We start from the raw sequence: 25,927 nt of genomic DNA on the forward strand, positions 1-25,927 counted from the left end.
TTTGCTTATTTTGCAGGGCGGGTTACACGATTGACTAATGGTATTTAACCTTAACTGATTACCATAAAAAGTACAAAAACGTGACCTAATACTTTAAATACGATAAGACACTGTTTTTTGTATTTTTTTAATACCGTTCCACTGCTCACGTTATCATAATGAATTAATGTCTTGGGAAAACATTTATCCTTAAACGTGAAATATTCACCGAATATTAATATGTGAAGTAAGCATCTTGCTATACTGCAAGAATAATGATGTATCCATTTCCTACAGTATAGCCATGAGTGCAAAAGAACGCACAAGATGGTAGCACGGGCTGAGAAATAAACTCAACAGAAATCCCCTCTCAGGCCCCACCCCTGTCCCGTGCTGTATGCAAATAAGGCATATTTAGAATATCGCAATTGTTCACGTTCGTGAGACTGTATGATTGGCTACTTGAGTTCTATATGTTTAGCCAATCCGAGGGATTGTAGAAAGTATAAAAGAGCTCAGAGAGGGCGTTTGTATTTAATTGTTTGGTTTACTATTAGAAGCAGGAATTAGAAGGAAAAATAAAGAAATGTCTGGTAGAGGAAAGACCGGTGGAAAAGCGAGAGCCAAGGCGAAGTCTCGTTCATCCAGAGCAGGCCTGCAGTTCCCAGTCGGTCGTGTTCATAGGCTGTTGCGGAAAGGAAACTATGCTCAGCGTGTGGGCGCTGGAGCCCCGGTCTATCTGGCCGCGGTGCTCGAGTACCTGACTGCTGAAATCCTAGAGCTGGCCGGGAACGCTGCCCGGGACAACAAGAAAACCAGAATCATCCCGCGTCACCTGCAGCTCGCTGTCCGCAACGACGAGGAGCTTAACAAGCTGATGGGAGGTGTCACCATCGCTCAGGGCGGAGTGCTGCCCAACATCCAGGCTGTGCTGCTGCCCAAGAAAACAGAGAAACCAGCCAAGAGCAAGTAAAGCATCACAAACGACCTGTGTATTACACCAACAAAGTCTCTTTTAAGAGCCACTCACCTTTTCAAAAAGAGCAATTTATATTCTGCTAACACTGGAGCAGTGCGTAGATCTGCTTAAAACTCTGACGAGCTAATATTAAATTAGTCATACATTGTTTGTATCCATCCCAATAAATTTTCTATAACAGAATGACATTTTAAATGTTCGCTTTGTTCTTGACAAAGGTTACATCTTGGGGTAATTACCAAAACCAGAAAAGATTTCCAAAGGGCCACGTTTCACACCCTGTCCGCAACGACGAAGATCTCAAGATGGAGGCGCCACCATCGCTCAGGGTGGGGTGCTGCTGCCCGAGAAGCCAGGCAAAAAGTAAACAGCTTCGTTTTGGATTTAACACCTAAACCCAAAAGCTCTTTTCAGCCACCATCCAATTAAAAAAAAAAAGTTAAACACAGCACGTTTTGTTTAACAACCTACTCAAGACAAACACAATCAGATTACTTATTTATTCTGTGCAAGCAGTCATCTGAAACACAATTAAAAATAAATTCAAAAGCCGTTTAATGTGCACGATATATTGTATCATTTACCTGTACCACGATGTACTGCTAAATATTCCCATTAGTTAAACGGAAATATAAATGTTTTCATAAAAATCTGAATTCTAAGTACAATAAATAGAAAACTATATATATATGGTTGTCATTCAAATTGAAAAGGAACTTTTCTTTTAACTAGAAACCACGCTTGCGCTATATATATATATATATATATATATATATATATATATATATATATATATATATAGCGCATAGCGTGCGCAAGCGTGGTTTCTAGTTAAAAGAAAAGTTCCTTTTCAATTTGAATGACAACCATTACTGAATGGGAAGAGCCTCTCTGACCGTAAATCTCAGACCAAATACACAAAAGCTACCTTATCAGGGACCTGCTGTGAGGGGGGAATTCCCGCTCCCCTCTTGTTGAAGAGACGTCCTCACAGTAGCACATTGCCATTTTTTCTCTCATCTCTCTGAGACAGGTCGTAAATGTGTCGTCCTTTACACCAATATAATCAGTCACAGCGACCAACAAAACAAAAAAAAAAACAGCTCGGGCCTAGCGCCCCCTTCAATCCTCGGACTTTCCTAGCGCGGCTGCGCTTGCCCTCGGCGACCACCCCGATTGAATCCCCTGCATATCCCGGCGTCGACCACAGTTTTTCCCGCCGATCTTGAGGTTGAAGAAAATGGCTTCCACCATTGTGGCCGGTGCTCAGCTAAGCTGCCCAGGCAAGACGAACATAGATCATGTGCCAGGTGCCTAGGGCCAGAACACGTGGCCAAGGCACTGGCAGGTGAGCTGGACTGCTCTCCCTGTCGGAAGTTCTCGATGAGAACAAAGCGACGGAGAGCAGCCCTATCCCCAGCAGAGTCTCTGTCCTCAAGCCATGGGAGAATGAGATCGGTGGTCCAAAAGCCTCCAAAGTGGTCATCCAGGACCCCCCCTGCTACAGTAACCAGGGAACTCTCCCACACAACCAGTCACCCTCCCCTTCTCCACCACAGGTACAGAGGCACAGGCACCACTCAGGGGAGACGAGATGGTTACTGCCGAGGCGGTACCACTCAAGGGGACCTCACCAGGGAACAGACGGTTGCTGCGCAGGCACTTCTCCCCTTCCCCTCGCAAGCGCAGATGGTCACCATCACAGTCGCCTCAAAGGCATCCAAGCTCAGCCGAGCGGCACTTCACAGAGCTGGCAGAGACTGTAAAGGCTCAGCAAACTATGCTGGAGACCCTATTAAAGTCTCAGGGCAGGATGCCCCCTCCATAGGGCAGCCCCAGCCCCCACAGTCTTGTTCCCCCTCCCCTCTGCCTAGACCACCTAGCCCAGACGAGCTGTCCTTCACGGCATCCAGGTCGGACGTGTCGGACCCAGCCACCTCTGTTGGGCAGGCTACAGTGGGGAGCACCCTGCACCTCTTGCCACACGTCTCCCAGAGGGAGGAGTTCCGGGCATTAATGCAGCGGGCAGCTGCAGCCACGGATGTCCCATGGCCGGCAGAACAGGAGGGAAAGGGCACCCACGGCACGCCCTCCCCTTATGCCAGGCTCTTCCTGGATTTGGTGCACTCCTCCTGGCGCAACCCAGTATCTGCACCTTCAACCTCCAGAACAGCTGAGTCTCTGCTGCACACTGCAGGGCCCCAAGAAGCGGGCTTAGGCGCATTCCCCACCATCGGGGACACGGTCACGGTGCTGATTGCAAGGTTACACCTGCCTGTCAAAGCCTTGAAGAACAACGGACGCGATGCTAAAGAAGGCATCTGCGTCAGCAGCGCTGTCCGTGCGAGCAGCAAAAGCCATGGCCATACTGGTACTATACCAGAGCCAGTTAGCGGAGAGGCTGCAGGACAGAGCCATGGAGGCAGACACAGGGGAGCTCCAGGCGGTGGCTAAGGCGATGACTGACCTAATAGGGGAGTTAGGTCAGACATCAGGGAGGTCACTAGCGGCTATGGTGGCCGCTCGCCGGCATTTGTGGCTGACGCAAGCTAAGGTCGTGGAGACTGAGAAGGTGGTGCTGCTGGATGCCCCCATTACACTGGGGCAGACTTTCGGGCGACCATTGATGTGAGCCTTGAGAGGTCCCACAAGGCCACGGAGGTCACCTCAAAGTTCTTGCACCTTCCAGCTTACAGTCAGCACCCAAGGTGGCATGCAGAGGCTGCTGGGGTAAAAGGGTCTGAACACCGCCCTCCACCCCAGACAAACAGGCAGAGGCAAGGGCAGGGCCAGCGGCAGGGGACCACCAGGGGTAACCGGATCTCCGGCTGGAGACCGAGGCCGGGGCCTAAGAAAGACACGCCCCTTCCACAACCCAAGAGAGACTGCCCCTGAGAGGCCCCGGCTGCCAACCAAACCCCCCCACAACCACACTGACCAACGGCAACGACTCCTGGGTGCTATCGACTATGAGACATGGATACGCTGTACAATTCCGCATAGGTCTACCACCCTTCAAGGGTGTGCTCCTCACCACCGTTTAACCAGTGAGAGCGATACTCCTTCAACAGGAGATCGCCAATCTTCAACAGAAGAAGGCTGTACACTTGGTAAGTCCAAGCGATGCCCTCAGCAGCTTTTACTCCAGGTACTTCCTGGTACCCAAGAGGGACGGTGGTTTCAGACCAATTCTGGACCTCAGGATCCTCAACTTGTTCAAAGTTGTTCAAGCTGTCAAGTTCAAAATGTTGACAGCACAGCGTATCCTCCAGTCCGTCCAACCAGGCGACTGGTTCACACTGCTCGATCTGCAAGATGCCTATTTTTACGTTCCGATTCGTCCCGTGCACAGAAAATATCTGCGCTTCGCAACGCGAAGGCAACGCGTACGAATTCTGCGTGCTGCCATTTGGCCTCTTGCTGGTGCCCTACACATTTTCAAAGTGCATGCATGCAGCACTGGCTCCACTCAGGCTGCGGGGTCCTAAACCACCTGGATGATTGGTTGGTTTGTGCACAGTCAACAGCACGTGCAGAGGTGCACACAAAAGAGGTTATCGATCATGTGGCGAAGTTAGGACTCTCAATACATCAACAGAAGAGCAACTTCATACCGTCTCAGTCCACAGTGTTCCTGGGGATCAAACTGAACTCTGTGAGCATGCTTGCCTCACTGTCGGAAGACAGCATTCAGTCATTGGAGACTATTAAGAGAGGACGCTCTCCCACAGGTTAAACTATATCAAAGGTTGTTGGGACTGATGACAGCCGCCTAGAGAATCCTTCCACTAGGGCTGCTGACAATGCCCCCGCTTCAAGCCTGGGTGAATATGCTCAAGGTGCACCTGGTCCGAGATCAGTACCAGCTGGTGCGAGTGTCCAGACAATGCCGGAAGACACTGAATTGGTGGCTTTGTCCTGGCAATCTGCGCCTCGGATCTCCCCTCGGAATCCCTCACAGAAGGGAAGTGATCACTACAGACGCCTCCAGTCTGGGTTGGGGAGTGGTCTGGAACAGGAGAAGAATAATAGGTCAGAGGAAGGGACATTGGTAGCAAGAGTACATAAATGCACAAGAGCTGCAAGCAGTGAGCCTAGCGTTATCACATATTCACCAGCAATTACCGCACAAACATGTGCTGGTCCGGACGGACAACACCACAGTGGTAGCCTACAGGTGGCCTGCGCTGACCGGGCCTTCACCACGCAGCACACAGACTCCTGTCCTGGGCACACAGAAACTTGCATTCCATCTGGGCAGATACCCGACACTACAGAGGATCAAGGTGGACAGCGCACAGGTTCTGCTGGTTGCACCCAGATGGCCGAGACGCCCCTGGTTTGCTCTCCTCTCAGACATGTTGTCAGATCAGCCATGGCAGCTCCCACTGTGCAAGGACCTCCTGAACCAAGCGGAGGAGCTATTATGGCACCCAAACCCAGCCCCGCTCCAACTCTGAGTCTGGCCGTTGAATGGAGCCGTCTATTCAGACGAGGTTTGCCAGATGCAGTAGTGGAAACACTACAGTCTGCTAGGGCGCCGAGCACTAGAGCCCAGTACTCATATAAGTGGAAAGTTTTCCAAGACTGGTGCATTGCCGAAGGTCACGATCCTGTGACCTGCCCTATTGAGATGATATTAACCTTCTTACAACACCTGTTTGAAGCAGGAAAATCAGCGTCCACTTTGAAGGTATACCTGGCAGCAATATCAGTGTGCCCTGGGGCAAATTTCCTGGCAGTGCAATTTCTTAAAGGGGCTAGGAGGCTTCATCCTCCCATGAAAAGTACGATCTCCAAGTGGGATCTAGAACTGGTACTGCGGGCCCTTATGGGTCCCCCATTTGAGGCCATGATGTCAGCAGATGTGCCCTGTTTCATTAAAAGTGGCATTTTTAAAAGCCGTTACGTCTGCCAGACGAGTAAGTGAGCTTCATGCGCTGTCCATCGATGACACATGTATGGCTTTCACTGGAAGTGACTCGCGGGTAACATTAAGTACAAATCCATCCTTTTTGCCAAAGGTGGTATCCTCTTTCCATATTAACCAGTCGGTGGTTTTGGAAACGTTCAAACCTCCCCCGCACGAGACAGAGGAGGACCGTAGACAACATATGGTATGCCCAGTTCGGGCTCTGAGCTGTTATTTGGATAGGACGGTGTCCTGGGGACAGTCCAACCAGCTATTTATCTGCTATGAGGTCAGGCTCTATCCAAGCAACGTCTAACGCACTGGGTGACAAATGCGATATGCTGGGCGTATGATCAGACGGACTCCCCATTACCGGGGAACATTATGGCCCATTCTACTAGGGGCCAAGCAACTTCGTGGGCTTTCCTTCATGGCGCCTCCTTAAATGAGTTACGCAGTACTGCTACATGGACAGGTAGTCAGACATTTGTACGTTTTTACCGCCTTGATGTTGCAAACCAAACGAGACCCTCAGTGGTCTCAAGAGTTTTGCAGGCGGCATGCGCTTAGGTGGGTCTGTTGCTAACGCTGTGGGGAGTACTGTCTGTAATCTGGAGCCATCTGGTCTGTAATCTGGAGTAATCTTTCCCTTTCGCTACTGGTTGTCATTCGAATTGAAAGGGAACGTTAGGTTATTACCATAACCCTGGTTCCCTGAAAAGAGAATGACAACCATTACCCTTTGAGGTTGTGTCCCCAGCTGACCTCTGTTTTCGAAGTCCCTCTTCAACAGGAGTTGGGATGGACTTCCACCCTCACAGCAGGGCCCTGATAGGGCAGCTTTTGTATATTTGCTCAGAGATTGATGGTCAGAGAGGCTCTTCCCATTCAGTAATAGTTGTCATTCTCTTTTCAGGGAACCAGGGTTATGGTAATAACCTAACGTTATCTTTATAACTAATAATACAAAAGTTTGATAACAAATGATTTGGTTGGAGAAAAGACCGTTTAAAAAAAAAAAAAAAGTTTTAAATAGTCCAATCATTTTTGAGGATTCATAATTTGACCAATTAGCAAAAGAATGACGCCCCTGTATTTATTATCCAATCAGTACAATACAGCAGGGGCTTATAAACCACTGAAGCAGGCATACAATTCATTCTAAATGCAAAAGAAAATAGCAAGAACCAAGCAAACAGCACGTAAGTCCACTAGTGTAAAGGCGCCTAGGAAGCAACTAGCAACCAAGGCTGCCCGCAAAAGTGCTCCTGCTACTGGCGGTGGTGAGGAGCACACCCTGGAAGGTTAGCAGACCTATGAGGAATTGTAGAGTTTATCCGTGTCTCATAGTTGATAGCACCCAGGAGTCCTGGGTGCAGCCTTGCCATGGGTCATTGCCGTTGGTCAGTCTGGTTGTGGGGGGGTTTGGTGGCAGCCGGTGCCCCTAAGGGGCAGTCTCCCTTGGGCTTGGGAGGGGGCAGATCTTTCTTAGGCCCTGGCCTCGGTCTCCATCCGGAGAACTGGTTACCCATGGCCTGTAACGGGGGCATCCAGCAGCGCCACCTCCTCGGTCTCCACAACTTTAGCTTGCGTCAGCCACAAATACCGACGAATACCATCGCCACCAGCGACCTTCCTGATGCCTGACCTAACTCCCCTATTAGATCAGTCATCACCTTAGCCACTGCCTGGAGCTCCCCTGTGTTTGCCTCTGTGGCTCTGTCCTGCAGCCTCTCCGCCAACTGGTTCTGGTAAAGTACCAGTATGGCCATGGTGTTCGTGGCTCGCACAGACAGCGCTGCCGACGTGTATGCCTTCGTCAGCATCATGTCCATTGTCCTACAAGGCTTTGACAGGGAGGTTGGGTCCTTATCCCCTTTGGTGAAGGTGAACCTTGCACCAACACCGTGACCGTGTCCCTGATAGTGGGGAATGCGACTAGGCCCGCTTCTTGGGCTCCTGCAGTCAAAAGCAGAGACTCTGCTATTCTGGTGGCTGAGGGTGCAGACGCTGGGTTGCCCCAGGAGGAGCAAACCAAATCCAGGAAGTTCTGGCATAAGGGGAGGGCGTGCTGTGGGTGCCCTCTCTGCTGGAGGAAGCGGTTTCCCTTTCCCTCCTGTTCTGCACGCTGCAGAACTCCTCCCTCTGGGACACATGTGGCAAGGGCAGCAGGGTGCCCTCCACTGTGGCCTGCCCGATAGAGGTGGCTGGGTCTGAGACATCCGACCGGGACGCCGTGAAGGACAGCTTGCCTGGGCTAGGGGGTTTATGCAGAGGGGATGGGGAATGAGACTGTGGTAGGGGGAAGCATGCCCTGAGATTTCAGTAGGGTCTCCAGCATGGTCTGCTGGGCACTTACAGTCTCCGCCAGCTCTGCGAAGCACTGCTCGGCCGAGCTTGGGCGCCTTTGAGGCGACTGAGACAGTGATTGTCTGCACCTGCATGGGGAAGGAGAGCGGTGCTTGCGTGGCTACCTCCTGTCCCCTGGGGAAGTGGAGCGGGGCCTGCGCAGCGACCGTCTGTCCCCTGGTGAGCTTACCCTTGAGTGATACCACCTCGTTGGTGACCATCTCCCTCCCCTGAAAGTTGTCTGCGCCGGGATCTGTGTCGAGGCGATCGCTGTCGGTGCTGGGCTGTAGACAGCCTCGAAGCTATTCCCTGGTGCCGAATCAATAGGTACCGGGATCGGAGTCAAAAAGAGTGCGGTCAGTGCCAAGAGGACGGTACCGAGTCAATCAGTGCCGAGGGTGATGCCGACGTGTACCGCGGTCGGTGCCGGGCTGTAGACGGCCTCGAAGAGGTTCACTGCTGCTGAATCAATCAGTGCCGGGAACGGCGTAGAGAAAAGCAATGTCGATGCCGAGAAACGGTGCCGAGTGGACCTGTTCCAAGGTCAGTGCCGATGGTAGGCACGGTCAGGGCCGAACTGAGGGCGGCGCAGAAGATGTTTACACTGGTGCCGAGTCAGTCGGGACCAGGTAGGCGCTGTTTTTTTGTTGACGACGTTGCGAGCCCGCGGGGTCTCCTTACAGCACCACAACAGCTCTCACACCGTGTATCAACTACATGAAACCTCGTTTTGTGAAAAGAGCAATGGCCTCTCGCTAATCCCTTAAGAGGGGTCGAAACCATCTCTAATCAGAAAACTGATGCAAGAATATAGCGAGAGCACTCTTTAGGCACGCTTGAAGCACGATTTTACTGTGGATTTTGATTTTTAAATTTGTGGTTAAATCCAACAAATCAGCCAAATTCAGTAGAAGAAGCAAAAGCTATCCACGACCTGTCTCAGTGAGATGACCCTCTTCAACATGACGTGGGAGGGTCTTCCCCCTCACAGCAGGGCCTTGATAGGGCAGCTTTTGTATATATGCTCAGTAATTGACGGTCAGGCTCTTCCCATTCGGTAATGGTTGTCATTCGAATTGAAAGGGAACTGAACGTAATCATTATTGAAACAGTGAATGGGCAAAATCAGCCGTCATCTGGGTTCCTTGTATGAATGACAATTAGAAGACTCATCTCCACAATTAAATGTACCCCACACTGGGCACGACGTTTCGGTGATAACACCAACCGTACACAATACATTGAACAGTCTTGCCTTCGATTTTTGACCCAAAAGAGATTAAATCAAACGGCAGAAATATATAACAAAGTGGTTGTTTGACAATAAACAAAAACTACAGCACGTTATAAACTCCACTTGCTAGTAATGTGTTGTGTGTTTTTCATGTGTTAGGAATTGCTGCTGTGTGTTGTTTAATTGCAGTCTGCAGTTTACTGTAATATGCCTTATATTTGTAGTGGAAATACAAAGGTATTCCAATGCATTAATCGATTAATCAGAAAATAAAACAATAACAAACATTACTTCATTTAAGAATGCTTCTAATGTAAAAATAAATAAAAGTAAATGCTGTAAAACCATGCTCAATTACTATGAGAAAGGCAGCGTGTGCTGTGTTAACAACACCTAACACAAAGTCGTTTAATTACGCAGTTTTGCACCTCCCACATTTGAAATATCGTCTGAACAGTTGTGGATAGCGTATACATATATACCTACATGTATTGTTACTTTAAATAGACATGTAATGATTGTATTTCAAATATATATATACCGAAGTACGATGTTAATCGCTGTGTTTCACTGCTGCATCCTGTAGTTTTGGTTAGTTTAATCGTGTGTTGAATTTTATCTGATTAGAGGGGTTGTTTATATGACAGTATGAGGCATTTCCTTTAATATTAGGTCTTATTAGCATATATTGATACATTTTCAAACTGTATCGTACATTTTCATGCAGGGAGAAAACACAATTAAAACGTTTTATTTTACAGCAAGCGTCCAGTAGCCTATTTGAGTCTTCACGGTTCACATTGCATGCATAAAAGCGCCATCTACCGTTAGATTTCTAATAAAAACTTTTGAAGTCCACAAGACTAACTGAGTAGTTCCAGGGCAGAAATGGACGAAACAGTTCCAACACCTGATGCATGTCCCGTGAAGACTAAGAAGAAGAGAAAACCAGAAGCTCCCAAGATCAAGAAAGCGGGTCGTACCGTATCGCAGATGATTATCAAAGCTGTGTCTGATTCCAAAGAGCGCAGCGGACTCTCTCTGACCGTGATGAAGAAGTCTCTGGCGGCGAGCGGCTACGATGTTGAGATGAACAACTCCCGCGTCAACCGTGCTGTCAGGACCCTGGTGAACAAGGACACTTTGCTACAAACCAAGGGCACCGGCGCTTCGGGCTCTTTCAGGGTCAATAAAACTCAGGCAGGAGCCAAAGAAAAATCATCCAAGAAGAAAGCGGCTCCGAAACCCAGAAAGGCTCCAGCGAAAAAAAAGGCGGCACCCAAGAGGTCTCCGAAAAAAGACAAGCGACCAGCAGCTCGGAAAACTACCAGGAGCTCCAAAAAAGTGAGAAAAATAGCGGCTAGGAAAGCGCCCAGGAGCCCCAAAAAAGCGAGAAAAACAGCAGCTAGGAAAGCGCCCAGGAGCCCGAACAGAGGTCGGAATAAACATAGATCACCACCAAAGAAGAAACCGTCTTACAGAAGGTGGTAAACTGTTGTGAAGTGAACGCGTTGCATTAAACCCAAAGGCTCTTTTAAGAGCCACCACGTTTTTATAAAAAGAGCAAATTCTTAGTTACTAGATTATAAGATCATTATATAGTTAATATAACTCACTCTACTGTTATTTACACTTACTGTATTTTTTCTAAAGGTTTATAATTTTAGTTAGTTTTTTTTTTTTTTTTACTGAGCGCCTATTCTGACACTGTCAAATTGCTTTCACACCAAACGATAATTAGAACGCAAGAAACGGAAAACCTGTGATGCACAAGAAGTCAAGATGTACTATTATTAAATAATATACTTATTAATTACTGCTCCTTCATATGTATGATGGAGCACTGTCCCTTAAAATAAAAAACCTTAATCAACAGCCATAGTTAAAACAAATACATAAAAGAGCACAGCGCAGTAAGAAGAAGAAGAAGAAGAAGAAGAAGAAGAAGAAGAAGAAGAAGAAGAAGAAGAAGAAGAAGAAGAAGAATTACCCTACTGCTGACTGTTTACGTTGCTCTACCTTTTTCTGCATTTGCAGCCTGTATTTCCAGGGTTTTATATTTCTTACTGCTGACCCAGTCTGATTTTTGCTTCTTTTTTTCGAGAATACTGGCTCCACAAGTTCTTCCATCAGTTTGTAACTACATCTGAGTCACAATACATGCAAAATAAGTCAAACAAGCAACGGTATAGTACTTTACTTGTGGTTCACTATAGCACTTTAACCTGAACAGAACCATTCGTGTGCTGCATATTTTGAATATGTAGGATTCGGTTGAAGTCTTTAATCTTAAAAAACAAAACTTTATACAAATATTCAGTTTAAACTTTAAAGCTGGACAATGGGGTGGTACTTGCTTCTGAGACACTCTCAGAGCCAGGCTATCTCTCAGCAAGGGCCTCACCCACTTGCATTTCAGAAGAGAAAGAAGTTCCGTGCCTCAAGGCCGCTATGGACAGTGTGTCCTGCACCAGCTGAGGCGACCCTTGCCACCCTCCTTACACTCCCTTGGGGGAGGGGGGTATGGCAATCGGGGCTGTAGTGAGGCCTGGACAGTGGCCTGCACTGGCACCTGTCTAGCCAAGAGCTCCGGGACCTAGGCCATCTGGGCCTTCAGGTCCATAATGTCTCTCACCTACTTACAATGCTTCACCAGATATTGTGGAGATTAGGAGCGACTGTGGGCGGCTTGCACATTGGTAATGTCCAGCAGGGGGTCCTGGAACAGGTCACCTGGGGCACCCAGAGCCGATGATGGTTCGGCCGTGGAGGATACGGAATTTGCCCTCATGGCTCTCTCTAAATGGGCCTCTTTCAGTCGGGTATGAAAGGCATCACAAACACTACATGCCCCGTCTCTCTTGAGGGACATGGTGGCATGTGGGATGCCCAAGCATCATATGCAGAGGATGTGCTTGTTCTCCTGTGGGATGTTGGCATTGCAGGCCGTACAGGGATAGGACCCCGACATGGGCCTGGCCTTGTGCATTAGCACTGAGGCACTGCTTGCACTGCGTTAAACACTGGTAAGTTGTTAACATACTGTGTACACCCACTGGCTTTGCAGCAAGGGTAATAACACAGTGCACCGTGCACCGAGTAACGTGGGCATCTTATGAGGTCTAGTGTAGTACCAGTTTACATGTGCACCATGTATGCTGAGCCCCGTGCACACCGAGTATCCTGTTTTATACTGGGTACTGTGCAGCACTGTGAGCTCTACACTAGGTTGAGCAGTGCCTACGCAACTAACGCAATGTGCACTGCTTGCATCGTGCGTCCCAAGCGCCATGTGCACCGTGCCCTACCGTGCATTACCGCACTAGAGCAGTAGAGGTATCAGCACGTGTGCACCACATGCACTTTGTATAACAAGCACCGTGCACACCAAGTACAGAGCAACACTGTTGTGCTCTACCGCTGAGGTGCTGGGCAATATAATATATATCACAGGCTATGCATGCGCTGCGGTACCGCAGCCCCGGGAATGCCACTACGCAATGTGCCTATCCTAACCGTGTGGTCAACACACACACCTAGTCAACGCGTAGAATGTACCGGGGTGGGGTACGCAGGGCAGAAGCCGTTAAGCAGACAATAAAACATGGTAGAAAGATAGTAAAGGGAGAGAGTACACCATTTGTTTACAAGGCCCAACTCACCGAGATGGGCAGGCCTGAGCGGCCGGCAGGGTCTACTCAACAGCAGAGATGCGGCAAGGCCTAGCCCCATGGAGGAGAGTGCGGTTGGGAGGGTCACTCGACAGCGAGGATACGGGCAAGGCCTAGCCCCGAGGAGAACAAGTGTGCTCACAGGAAGAATAGATAATCACTCACATATGGCAGACAGATTTAAAGAGTGTCTTACCATGGAAGCGGGGAGGCCGCTGAAAGACAGAAAGGCAAAAAAGGACTCACTCTTTTTAAGTTGTTGATTCCAGGAAAGCGGCATGCCGACTTTCAGCACAAATGCAAGGGAAATACAACAGACTAAATCAACTCAAGAAGCTCTTTTCTATCAACACGCTCAGCTCAACACAGAGCTCTTACTGTACCGTCTTGAGATGGAAAAATAGGAGGATCTTCCTGTGAGTGACAGTTTTATTCCCTTGGTAGGTGGGACTGAGAGCATCATCCCAGTAAGGGGCTTTTCGGCAGCTCTGGTATACAGAGCAATACCTACCCTAAGGGCAGCAATATCCCATACCTAATGTAGTGGTGATCATCTTCCAATTGAAAGGGAACCATGAAGATTCAAACAGAGCACTGGACACTTGCTATAAAATAAAATGCTTTATTTGGATTTTCTCCCTGCATGAAAATGTACAATACATTTTGAAAACGTATCACTATATGCTAGTAAGACCTAATATCAAAGGAAATGCCTCATACTGTCATATAAACAACCTCTCTAATCAGATAAAATTCAACACACTATTAAACTAACCAAAACTACAGGATGCAGCAGTGAAGCACAACGATTAACATCTTACTTCAGTATGTTTTTAAAATACAATCATTAGATGTCTATTTAAAGTAACAATACATGTAGATATATATGTATAGGCTATCCACAACTGTTCAGACAATATTTCAAATGTGGGAGGTGCAAAACTGAGTAATTAAAGACTTTGTGTTAAGTGTTGTTAACACAGCACACGCTGCCTTTCTCATAGTAATTGAGCATGGTTTTACAGCATTTACTTTTATTTATTTTTACATTAGAAGCATTCTTAAATGAAGTAATGTTTGTTATTGTTTTATTTTCTGATTTATCGATTAATGCATTGGAATACCTTTGTATTTCCACTACAAATATAAGGCATATTACAGTAAACTGCAGACTGCAATTAAACAACACACAGCAGCAATTCCAACACATGAAAAACACACAACACATTACTAGCAAGTGGAGTTTATAACGTGCCCTGTTGTAGTTTTTGTTTATTGTCAAACAACCACTTTGTTATATATTTCTGCCGTCATACACCATAAAAACACCTTATTTAATTCCGATTAAAAACGTACTCATACATACACTAACTGTATATTTACTTGAATTTAAAAGAGCAATTAAAGACATGTTTATTAATAGCGGTGTTTATGAATCTGAGGGCATCAGCACACTGTAACTGCATACAGTTAAATTATATAAAAACAATTCGTAACAGGACTAACGCTTTTGTGAAAATGAGGTTGGCTCTCAAAAGAGCCTTTGGGTTTCGTTTGTTTTAACTAGTTTACAGATTAAGCGCGTTCTCCTCGGATGCGGCGGGCCAGCTGGATGTCTTTGGGCATGATGGTAACCCTCTTGGCGTGAATGGCACACAGGTTGGTATCCTCGAAGAGCCCGACCAGGTAAGCCTCGCTCGCCTCCTGCAGCGCCATAACTGCGGAGCTCTGAAAGCGCAGATCAGTTTTGAAATCCTGGGCGATTTCCCTGACAAGACGCTGAAAAGGCAGTTTACGGATCAGCAACTCAGTAGATTTCTGATAGCGCCGGATCTCCCTCAGAGCCACAGTACCGGGCCTGTAACGATGAGGTTTCTTCACACCGCCAGTAGCAGGAGCACTTTTGCGGGCAGCCTTGGTTGCGAGTTGTTTCCTAGGCGCCTTTCCCCCAGTGGACTTACGCGCAGTTTGCTTGGTTCTTGCCATTTTCTTCTACACTTTGAATGAAGTGTATGCCAGCTTCAGTGGTTTATAAACCCCTGCCGCATTGTACTGACTGGATAATAAATATGGGGGCGTCATTCTTTTGCTAATTGGTCACATTATGAATCCTGAAAAATGATTGGACCATAACTTATAAAGATAACGCTTCGTTTTAACTAGAAACCACTCTGCTCGAGAGAGAGAGAGAGAGAGAGAGAGAGAGAGAGAGAGAGAGAGAGAGAGAGAGAGAGAGAGAGAGAGAGAGAGAGAGAGAGAGAGAGAGAGAGAGAGAGAGACTATTTATTGTACCTATAATTCAGCTTTTATCAAAACATTTATATTTCCATTTAACTAATAGGAATATTTAGCAGTACATGGTGGTATAGGCAGTTAAATGATAACATATCGTGTACATTAAACGGCTTTGAATTTATTTTTAATTGTTTGTGAGATGACTGCTTGCACGGAATAAATAAGTAACCTGATTTTGTGTGTCTTATATAGGGTATTAAACAAAAAGCGTTGCGTTTAACTCTCTTGAATTGATGGGTGGCTCTGAAAAGAGCTTTTGGGTTTAGTTGTTAAAAGGCAAAACGAAGCTTCGTTTACTTTTTGCCTGGCTTCTCGGGCAGCAGCACCCCGCCCTGAGCGATGGTGGCGCCTCCATCTTGAGATCTTCGTCGTTGCGGACAGAGTAAAACCTGGCCCTTTGGAAATCTTTTCTGGTTTTGATAATTACCCCCCGTCCCCCCAAAAATGTAACGTTAGTAAGGAACAAAGCGAACATTTAAAATAAATGTTATTGTTATAAAAAAAATATTAGGGTAGATACAAACAGCGTATAATGTACTTCATATTAACTCGTCAGATTTAAGCAGATCTACGCTTACTGCTCCAGTATTACTAGAATGTAAATTGCTCTTTTTGAAAAGGTGGGTGGCTCTTAAAAGAGCCTTTGTTGGTGTAATACACGGGTCGTTTGATGCTTTATTTGCTCTTGGCTGGTTTCTCCGTTTTCTTGGGCAGCAGCACAGCCTGGATGTTGGGCAGCACTCCGCCCTGAGCGATGGTGACACCTCCCATCAGCTTGTTAAGCTCCTCGTCGTTGCGGACAGCGAGCTGCAGGTGACGCGGGATGATTCTGGTTTTCTTGTTGTCCCGGGCAGCGTTCCCGGCCAGCTCTAGGATTTCAGCAGTCAGGTACTCGAGCACCGCGGCCAGATAGACCGGGGCTCCAGCGCCCACACGCTGAGCATAGTTTCCTTTCCGCAAAAGCCTATGAACACGACCGACTGGGAACTGCAAGCCTGCTCTGGATGAACGAGACTTCGCCTTGGCTCTCGCTTTTCCACCGGTCTTTCCTCTACCAGACATTTCTTTTTTTTTTTTTCCCTCTAATTCCTGTTTCTAAAAGTAAACCAAACAATTAAATACAAACGCCCTCTCTGAGCTCTTTTATACTTTCTACAATCCCTCGGATTGGCTAAACATATAGAACTCAAGTAGCCAATCATACAGTCTCACGAACGTGAACAATTGCGATATTCTAAATATGCCTTATTTGCATACAGCACGGGACAGGGGTGGGGCCTGAGAGGGGATTTCTGTTGAGTTTATTTCTCAGCCCGTGCTACCATCTTGTGCGTTCTTTTGCACTCATGGCTATACTGTAGGAAATGGATACATCATTATTCTTGCAATATAGCGAGATGCTTACTTCACATATTAATATTCGGGGAATATTTCACGCTTAAGGATAAATGTTTTCCCAAGACATTAATTCATTATGATAACGTGAGCAGTGGAACGGTATTAAAAAAATCCAAAAAACAGTGTCTTATCGTATTTAAAGTATTAGGTCACGTTTTTGTACTTTTTATGGTAATCAGTTAAGGTTAAATACCATTAGTCAATCGTGTAACCCGCACTGCAAAATAAGCAAAAGCATTTTCTGGCAATGCAGTTTGCATTAGTGTATAGGAATTAATAGAACTAATTGTGTGAGTGTGTTTTTTAAGTGACGTTTCACCCTCAGACGTCACCTGCAACGTGTCTTCTCTTTTCGCAGTCCAAGCGAGTGTTTGCAGTGGTGCTTACTGCCCTATTCCGGTTCGGCGTGGTGGTGCAAGTGTGGGTTTCAACTGATTAAGTGAAAAGGAAGCGGTTGGTGAAAAGCCAAGGAAACGACCCAAATTGTAGAGCAAAAACTGTCTTTTTAGTTTTATATAATGTGTTAAAAAATGGCAAACTTTAATCATAGCTAGCGGTACTATTGACCTGTGGTGTTTATATTGCAATCGCGCATATACACTACGAACCGGATTGCATGCTGGATCTAGTTCGTGTCATTAAAACAAATCGTTTAAATGTGTTTTTAATCGCAATTTTGCTGTAGTTTAGCGGTTAGATGGGTAAAAAATCTCAATTCAGTGTCTTAATAATACTATTTGTATTAATATACCATACATGTTTTCTTTTTTTTTTTAAACTGTATATTTAGCGGTGCGCGTTTTTGTTTTATCCATATTCAAACAGATCGGATCCATTTATTACAAATTATCTTCATTTAATTATTTTTATTGAATAATAAAAAGAACGCATCTGTGGATGACTACAAAGTACATAGAAAGCACAAAACAATTGCAGTAATAGTTCTGGGATAATAATAATAACTAAAGGGAACTAATTGAAACTCAGTAACATTTATAAATTCGATATAAATAATATAATCTCAAAAAGCAGCAAAAAAAAAAAAAAAAAAAAAAAAAGATTAATTGAACAAAAAAACTACTGCGCAACTATCCAAGAACAGCCATGCAACAGCGACAACAGAACAAACCATGATTTGTTAAAAAATGAACCACATTGACAAATGAGAAAGTCCCATTTTCAGGATAACATTACCATACATAAATTATCACGTACTTCTGATAGGCTAAAATTATATTGAACTAACCTATCATGAACGTGGGCTTCACTAGCCAAGTTATATTTTACTGGCCAATAGAAACAGTTCTAGAGGCTGTACAACTGATTTGCATACAGTTGCTATAAATACAGAGCAAGCGAGAGGCGTGTTATTCGATATTTTGCTTGACTCTTGTTGAACAAATTTGATCGTAAATATGCCAGAGCCGAAAACAGCTCCAGCGCCTAAGAAGGGATCGAAGAAAGCTGTTGCAAAAACTCAGCCGAAGGGAGGAAAGAAGCGTAGAAAGACCAGGAAGGAGAGCTATGCTATCTACGTGTACAAAGTGCTGAAGCAGGTTCACCCTGATACCGGGATCTCTTCTAAGGCGATGGGAATCATGAACTCGTTTGTCAACGATATTTTTGAACGCATCGCCGGAGAGTCTTCTCGTCTGGCTCACTACAACAAGCGCTCCACCATCACTTCCAGGGAGATCCAGACAGCCGTGCGTCTTCTGCTCCCGGGAGAGCTGGCCAAGCACGCCGTGTCTGAGGGCACCAAGGCCGTCACCAAGTACACCAGCTCCAAGTAGACCGACCTCTGATCTGTTCACCTATTTAAAACCCAAAGGCTCTTATAAGAGCCACCCACAGTATCGTAAAAAGAGATAAAAGTCGCGTTTTAATTGTGTGTAATTGTTTCTGCATGGACGGTTTTGGTGAACATACATATGGTTTGTACAATTACGTCTAATCTGAAAGTAGAATGTTTACTTTTATTTTTTAAATATACATTGTAATTTAATAACGTATGGAATGTTACGTAAATATCATCTTACTAGTTTCCTGGTTACCCCGAATATCAACCATTTCCCGTCAATTACGTAATTTAACATTTGTGTGCGAAGTGGTGAATTTGTATATCCAATTTAAAAAAAAAAAAAAAAAAAAAAAAAAAAAAGCTTCAAATGTGAATATATTGTTTGACACGGGATACTGGTGGAGAGATGGGTTATTGTAATGGATGTGGAATGTTACATGTTTTTCTTGGGGGGGGGGGGGGAGGTTGGTCTGTACTGATGGGTTTTTAATTGTCTGGTGCATTTACGTGTGTGTGTGTCTATACATACATACATACATACATACATCCACACACACATCCACACTCACATTTGTAAACCACTAAGACCCCCCCCCGGGAAAAATGTATTTTTTCAATTGTCCTTCCTCATGCTGTGGGTCTAGATGTATATTGATAACATGTTTTAATGCAAATTCTTACTCCCAATATGTTCTTGTGAGGTGAGCGTTTACTAAAACATTGGACATGCCATTCTTGTTATCGGTTATATGTAGGTGTGTGAATGTGGTTCGGAAAGTGGAGATCTTGATCAAATGCTGCCACCCTGTGGCCATTATTAGGTATTGTGGTTCACCGCCAATTCCCGAATACCCGTACTAGCTGTAGAAATTGCCTTGGTAATACATTGCAGGGAGTGTGAAAATAAAATGTGTGTGGAGTGTTCTCAATGTTGCAGACTGTTCCCATGCTGTAAAACCAGGCTGTAGGTATGACCGATCACGATGACATACGAGTTCGTGATCTATCCAAAGATTATCTAAATTGTTTTATAATTTACCAGCCTTTCCTGTGAAGTGGAATTAGTCTTCCAAAAATAATACATAGTTATTACAGTATCAGATACCAGTAGTCTAAACATTAACTAATTTTACTTAATTTACATGTGTTTTTCCTACCTTTTTAGTTTTATTTAAGTGTTTGTGCGCTCAGTAATAAAACGTAAACAGAGAATGCTAATCTCATCAGTTTTAATATCGGTTACAAATCAAATCATCCAGAAGTCATACATGCATATTATAAAACTGTTGGGAAGTCGGTTTCATTTTGCTCTTTGCAGAAAGCTGTGGTTCCTCAGAAAAGAGCCTTGCGGTTTGTTCCGCATTGTCTCGTTATTAATTCACGCTGCTGCTCTCTTCGTTTTATTGGGAGACTTCCTGGGCTGCTTAGCACGTTTATTGTTGAGTTTGAAGGAGCCAGAAGCGCCGACGCCCTTGGTCTGCAACAGGGTCTCCTTGCTGACCAGGCTCTTGACTGCCGTGTTGACGCGGGAGTTGTTCTTTTCCACATCGTAACCGCCGGCCGCCAAAGCTTTCTTCAGCGCGGCCAAAGACACCCCGCTGCGCTCCTTGGAAGCAGACACTGCCTTGACGATGAGATCTGACACACCGGGGCCCGCTTTCTTAGGCTTGGTAATCTTCTGAGGAGCGACTTTTACAGTTTCTGTAAATGAAATTAAATTAGTACTATTGTTAGTCTAGACTAGAGCAGATTTCAAGGTTACAATAAAAAAAAAAAAAGATTGTATAACTTTTCACTAGGGTATAAGCTGCTTTTAAATTTCAAGACAACAATCAGCGAAGTATTGTTAATTCTTACAATTATAACATTATTCACTAAAGGGCAGCTTTATTTGTAGTGTGTGTGTGTGTGTGTTTTAGTACATACCGTAACTCGGTGCTAAAATTACCGCATTATGCTAATACAAAGCATCTGGACTGACATTTAAAAATACGTAATAAGCAACAATAAAGTTACACGCTTAAAGATGTGAAAGTACACAACTGACCCGGGGCAGCCTCTTTAATGTTCTCCTTCAGTTTCAAACGAAATGCTTTCCGGAGCGCTTGACGGCGTCGCTTTGCTGCCGCTTTTCCGAGTGCTTTGCCGCATTTAACAGCCGCAGGCACGTCGCAAGGCTGCGGGGTTCGGGACACGAAGTTCAGGCCCCGAGCCCGAAGCGCCACCTTGTAATTTAAATTATTAACGGCTCTTTTTACCATCAAAAACACCGACAGCTGTCTCGAGCAGAGCTGGGAGCGCGTTACCGCGCGCTCCTGCCCGGGCTGTCTTGTCCCATTGTGAGTAGCAATGTGTGCAATGGTTTAATAGGCAGTATATTCTCTTCTATTACAAATATATAAACTAACTGGTACCTGAAAAGAGCATACCGAAGATTGGACCGACCGTACCGATGCAGTGGCAGGCCCTGGCATAGTTCAAACCTGAAGATTATGTCGGACATGGGAAGGCAAAGGTCGGCCTGCAGCTGCCAGGACCAACACGAAACCCCTCCCTCGAAAAACAAGCACGTCAGAGGTGCTGTAAATCAAGGGCATCACGTTTGGTCTAGAAACCTTCTTTCTTAATGATAAGATAAAGTACATTTGTTTACAAATTAACCCTGATCCCCCAATATGTGGAATTAAAGCCTGATAACGTAATTAGTTTTTACAGTACAAACATTCGCATGAAAAGCAGAAGAAAAATAAGATTGCATTGCATATAAAGGAACCGTCATTTTACCTATGCGGTCTGCAGCTAAATCGAGCAACGCCAGACTGTAGCTACGCTTTGATTCTGGTGTTGAGCATTTGGCTGACTCTTAAGCACAGTAAAAGGACATCAGTCGTTATTTAGTACGGTACTATGGGTCAACAGACAAAGAGTTGGCAAATAAGTGGTTAAGTCGATACTGCATTTTTTGAGGCGGTGCCGCGCGTTATTGGGGGCGGTGCTGCTTCTTGCCGCCTTTTTCAGTGTGTCATAGTTTCAACCAGGTCCGGTTTAAGTCTTTAAGAGATCAGAGACACATAATTTGCTAAGTGTTTGTAACGCGAGTATATCTTGAAACGTTATTATAAAATAAGACCATGTCTGGTAGAGGTAAGGGAGGCAAAGGTCTCGGCAAAGGGGGCGCTAAGCGTCATCGCAAAGTGCTGCGCGATAACATCCAGGGAATCACCAAGCCTGCTATTCGCCGCCTGGCTCGCCGTGGAGGAGTAAAGCGAATCTCCGGCTTGATCTACGAGGAGACCCGCGGGGTGTTGAAGGTGTTCTTGGAGAACGTGATCCGGGATGCAGTCACCTACACTGAGCATGCCAAGAGAAAGACCGTCACCGCCATGGATGTGGTGTATGCTCTGAAACGCCAGGGGCGCACTCTTTACGGATTTGGAGGTTAAAAAAAAAACGATTTCCCGGACTGAACTTCAAAAAACAAATAAACAAAGGCTCTTTTAAGGGCCGCCCACTACTTCTTAAGAGAGTTAAAAGTATAGATGTACATTTGAAAACATAAACGTGTGAGGACGCTGAGAAACAAAACCCTTTGCAGTGATTTTTTATAAACCGTTTCACTTAAGACCCAGTTACGACTAAACGCAGATCTATCTATCTAGCTACCTATCTCAAAGAGCCAGCTGCCCAACAATTCGATATGTTGCACATGTATTTCGCAAAGGAGCATATGTTTGAATGAAAACATTGGAGGTATGTATCGGTTTGTGACGGCATGACCTTGACTTATTTATATTAAAGTTCATGATTTATTGTTACATGTTGGAACGGTGTTCTATATATTGTGACATTATTTTTACTTTCATTTAAAAATCTGTATTCATTCTAATTAACAGTAGTTTATATGTGGATCAATATTTATTTTAGCGTTTGTTCTTAATTAAGACATTTAAAATGTAAATACATATTTGCAATGTATCAATACCAGTACGAATACAAACACATAAAAAACAAAACAAAAACAAAAAAACAGTAACTACATTTACACCCCTAAAAAAGAAACGATTGCGCAGCAAGAAATAGAACAAAGGCAATTAGTGTGGCACGGACCTTTGTTCGTCGTTGATGCCGATTGGTTTAATAACCACTTTACTATCCAATAGAAATGAAAAGTAGAGGTTAAACTGAACCACCGAACCAAAGCTCTCCATTCATAGTGGTAATTTGCATACATAAATTAGACCCCGCTGGAACGTCTGATTGGCTGAAAGCATCTCAAAATCTGACCAGTCATGAACTGGAATGTCAGACTCGCAAGATGTCCTATTAACCAATAGAAAATGCTCCAGTTGCTGCACACTAAATTTGCATACAGGCGGTATAAATAAAGGGCTTGGGAGGGGGTAGTCTTTTGTCTTTTAGTTTTAAAGCGAACTGAGTCGGTCTTGTTTGAGGCAATGCCTGAGCCATCAAAATCAGCGCCAGCACCTAAGAAAGGGTCAAAGAAGGCTGTGGCAAAAAGTCAACCTAAGGGAGGAAAGAAGCGTAGAAAGACCAGGAAGGAGAGCTATGCTATCTACGTGTACAAAGTGCTGAAGCAGGTTCACCCTGATACCGGGATCTCTTCTAAGGCGATGGGAATCATGAACTCGTTTGTCAACGATATTTTTGAACGCATCGCCGGAGAGTCTTCTCGTCTGGCTCACTACAACAAGCGCTCCACCATCACTTCCAGGGAGATCCAGACAGCCGTGCGTCTTCTGCTCCCGGGAGAGCTGGCTAAGCACGCCGTGTCTGAGGGCACCAAGGCCGTCACCAAGTACACCAGCTCCAAGTAGACCGACAAACTTGCTTTTTCAAACCCAAAGGCTCTTCTAAGGGCCACCCATAATATCACAATAAAGAGTTCAAAACCACTGCTCTCTAATATAGTTAGGACATTTTTAAAATAGGCAAATTTAATACATTACCTGTGTATGTGTGTATATATGTGTATATATATATAATGTGTATAGACACACACATACAGGTTTTGTGTTTGTAACCCTAATACTTTATAAAGTAAATGATTCCCCACCCCACGGGGTTATTTTGTTAGAAGCTGCAGCTGCATGCTTTAGTACGCGATCTTTCCACTTCAAACAATAAAGATTTATATCTATCAAAAACATTTGGTAACTATGGTGACATGTTCACACACGTGTGTGTGTGTATATATATATATTTGAATTATTCTCCAAGGAAATAGTTTCTCGGATGGTAATTCAAACTAGTCTCACTTTGACATGAAGGGATGATCGGATCTTCTTCAGATTGGCTGCGGGTAAAATGAAAGAATTTTCTGCACCGCGACAGGATCATTCGCAAGACAACCCCAAGCTAACACAACACTACTTGGGCTTTCTAAACATATGTAACCCCAAACCGATGGGATCCTGGCATACACTGACCGGTTTAGTCTTAATAGTAGTAAGCTTTGTAAAATTTATAATTAACATGGTTCATGTAAAAGCACACGATAGCTTTCGCTGTTGTAATAAAACTTACTGTGCGAATTGGGTATTATTTAACTAAGTGCACAATGTCGTTGCATCGCTGAAGTGGCGTCGTTCATGTATCACCTTTGTAGTCGCTGTCAGATTGTTGCTAGATTGCATCGTTTCAGTTAACCGTCAAAAATAAAGACAGTACATAGACACAGTGGAAGACGTGCTTTTACGCAAATATTGCTATTGTAAAACCGTCTTACCCTTTACTCCATCCGCTATGAACAGATTTCTGCGAGGAAAATTGGCTCTTTTCGGGGACAGTGGGTGGCTCTTATAAGAGCCGTTGGGGTTTTCTTTGTCGAAGTTGGTCACGGTAGTTTATTTGCTCTTGGGCACTTTCTCAGCTTTCTTGGGCAGCAGCACAGCCTGGATGTTGGGCAGCACTCCGCCCTGAGCGATGGTGACACCTCCTAAAAGTTTGTTGAGCTCCTCGTCGTTGCGGACAGCGAGCTGCAGGTGACGCGGGATGATTCTGGTTTTCTTGTTGTCCCGGGCAGCGTTGCCGGCCAGCTCTAGGATTTCAGCAGTCAGGTACTCGAGCACCGCGGCCAGATAGACCGGGGCTCCAGCGCCCACACGTTCAGCATAGTTTCCTTTCCGCAGCAGCCTGTGAACACGACCGACTGGGAACTGCAGCCCTGCTCTGGATGAACGAGACTTCGCCTTGGCTCTCGCTTTTCCACCGGTCTTTCCTCTACCACTCATTCTCTGCACAGCATTCACAACTGAACTATAAAGAATAACACCGAAATATGCGGCTGAGCTATTTTATAGAATTAGGAGTATTCTGATTGGTTAAAAAAAACAGTACAATAGTAGCCATTCTGATCACACTACCCCCCTCATTGTCATATCGTGTTAACCAATCAAAACCAGACTCTACGAATGCTTGATTTGCATACTGCCGATGATGCAGGTATGAGGGGGCAGGACTGGAATGTCAATCATTTTAGGTCAAAGATGTCATCTGCTAGCAGTTCGTTTTTAAACTGACTTATGTTCTGTTCCAGGAATGAAAACAATCTGGACTGTCAACAAAGTTGGATTGTGTTTTGATAAAGCAGCTGCGAGACCCATGGTCTTCTACGACGTGAAGCCAGCTTCTCGCTTTCGTTTGCCAGTCCCGCAATCCATTTTATGTATCTGCAAGGCTTTGTTTTTATTTAGCACACAGCTGAGCACACAGTAATAATTGTTGTAAGATGTACTTTTCATGTTTGTTTTTTTTTTTAAATGTAAAAATGCTGAAAGCAGGGTGGGATTTGTTGCAGTAGCTCTTCAAGACTATCAATCCTACATAGATATGTGTGACAACTTGAACTTCCGCTGTGAGACAGCAGCTGCAGGCTACAGTAATACCCTTCTCATAAGCACGGCGGAAAAAGAGACAGTAAGCATCGCTTTCGCACGGACATGACAAGATGACCGAGAAGAGACTGGTGGTCGTTTTGGAGGGGGCTACGATGGAAACCGTCAAGGTACCTAAAAAATAAATGTTTAGGCGTTGACAGAGGAGCAGCGATGTTACTGTACAATTTAACGCGGCGCAAAACGTGTGTCCCATTGATAATCGTAATGTTTGTTTACACTCTGCTACACTTTTCCCGACGTATGCTTGAATATAAATAGATATCTTAAACAAACGAATAGATTACACACACACACACACACACACACACACCTATATGCACAAAATATGAACAAAAATATAAACAAAACATTTAAAGTGTTGGTCCTATGTTTCATGAACTGAAATAAAAGAT

At 45.1% G+C, this 25,927-nt stretch overlaps 8 protein-coding genes across 8 annotated transcripts; 5 read left to right on the top strand and 3 right to left on the bottom strand.

Moving 5' to 3' along the window:
* Window positions 1–518: 518 nt before the first annotated feature.
* On the top strand, window positions 519–1,501 carry LOC121325205 (histone H2A-like). Its single transcript, XM_041267572.1, has one exon. The coding sequence runs from the start codon at window positions 566–568 to the stop codon at window positions 950–952; it is 387 nt and encodes a 128-aa protein (XP_041123506.1). The 5' UTR covers window positions 519–565; the 3' UTR covers window positions 953–1,501.
* An 8,840-nt stretch (window positions 1,502–10,341) lies between these two features.
* LOC121325295 (histone H1-like) lies at window positions 10,342–10,944 on the top strand. Its single transcript, XM_041267731.1, has one exon. The coding sequence runs from the start codon at window positions 10,342–10,344 to the stop codon at window positions 10,942–10,944; it is 603 nt and encodes a 200-aa protein (XP_041123665.1).
* A 2,788-nt stretch (window positions 10,945–13,732) lies between these two features.
* On the bottom strand, window positions 13,733–21,130 carry LOC121325296 (histone H1.2-like). Its single transcript, XM_041267732.1, has 4 exons — window positions 20,666–21,130; window positions 19,998–20,319; window positions 16,140–16,383; window positions 13,733–15,116 (listed from the first exon to the last, which is right to left on the bottom strand). The coding sequence occupies exons 1-4, from the start codon at window positions 20,877–20,879 to the stop codon at window positions 14,700–14,702; spliced, it is 1,197 nt and encodes a 398-aa protein (XP_041123666.1). The 5' UTR covers window positions 20,880–21,130; the 3' UTR covers window positions 13,733–14,699.
* Window positions 15,394–16,535, bottom strand: LOC121325383 (histone H2A-like). Its single transcript, XM_041267831.1, has one exon. It carries the CDS (start codon window positions 16,479–16,481, stop codon window positions 16,095–16,097), a length of 387 nt encoding a protein of 128 aa, XP_041123765.1. The 5' UTR covers window positions 16,482–16,535; the 3' UTR covers window positions 15,394–16,094.
* LOC121325387 (histone H2B 3-like) lies at window positions 18,183–18,668 on the top strand. Its single transcript, XM_041267836.1, has one exon. The coding sequence runs from the start codon at window positions 18,233–18,235 to the stop codon at window positions 18,608–18,610; it is 378 nt and encodes a 125-aa protein (XP_041123770.1). The 5' UTR covers window positions 18,183–18,232; the 3' UTR covers window positions 18,611–18,668.
* A 385-nt stretch (window positions 21,131–21,515) lies between the features above and the next one.
* LOC121325392 (histone H4) lies at window positions 21,516–22,418 on the top strand. Its single transcript, XM_041267842.1, has one exon. The coding sequence runs from the start codon at window positions 21,750–21,752 to the stop codon at window positions 22,059–22,061; it is 312 nt and encodes a 103-aa protein (XP_041123776.1). The 5' UTR covers window positions 21,516–21,749; the 3' UTR covers window positions 22,062–22,418.
* Window positions 22,419–22,989: 571 nt separating this feature from the next.
* On the top strand, window positions 22,990–23,453 carry LOC121325386 (histone H2B 3-like). Its single transcript, XM_041267835.1, has one exon. The coding sequence runs from the start codon at window positions 23,073–23,075 to the stop codon at window positions 23,451–23,453; it is 381 nt and encodes a 126-aa protein (XP_041123769.1). The 5' UTR covers window positions 22,990–23,072.
* Window positions 23,454–24,377: 924 nt separating this feature from the next.
* On the bottom strand, window positions 24,378–25,642 carry LOC121325385 (histone H2A-like). The gene has a single exon (XM_041267834.1). The coding sequence runs from the start codon at window positions 24,867–24,869 to the stop codon at window positions 24,483–24,485; it is 387 nt and encodes a 128-aa protein (XP_041123768.1). The 5' UTR covers window positions 24,870–25,642; the 3' UTR covers window positions 24,378–24,482.
* Window positions 25,643–25,927: the final 285 nt, after the last annotated feature.

This window comes from Polyodon spathula, chromosome 13, assembly GCF_017654505.1.
Source record: "Polyodon spathula isolate WHYD16114869_AA chromosome 13, ASM1765450v1, whole genome shotgun sequence".
NCBI lineage: Eukaryota > Metazoa > Chordata > Actinopteri > Acipenseriformes > Polyodontidae > Polyodon > Polyodon spathula.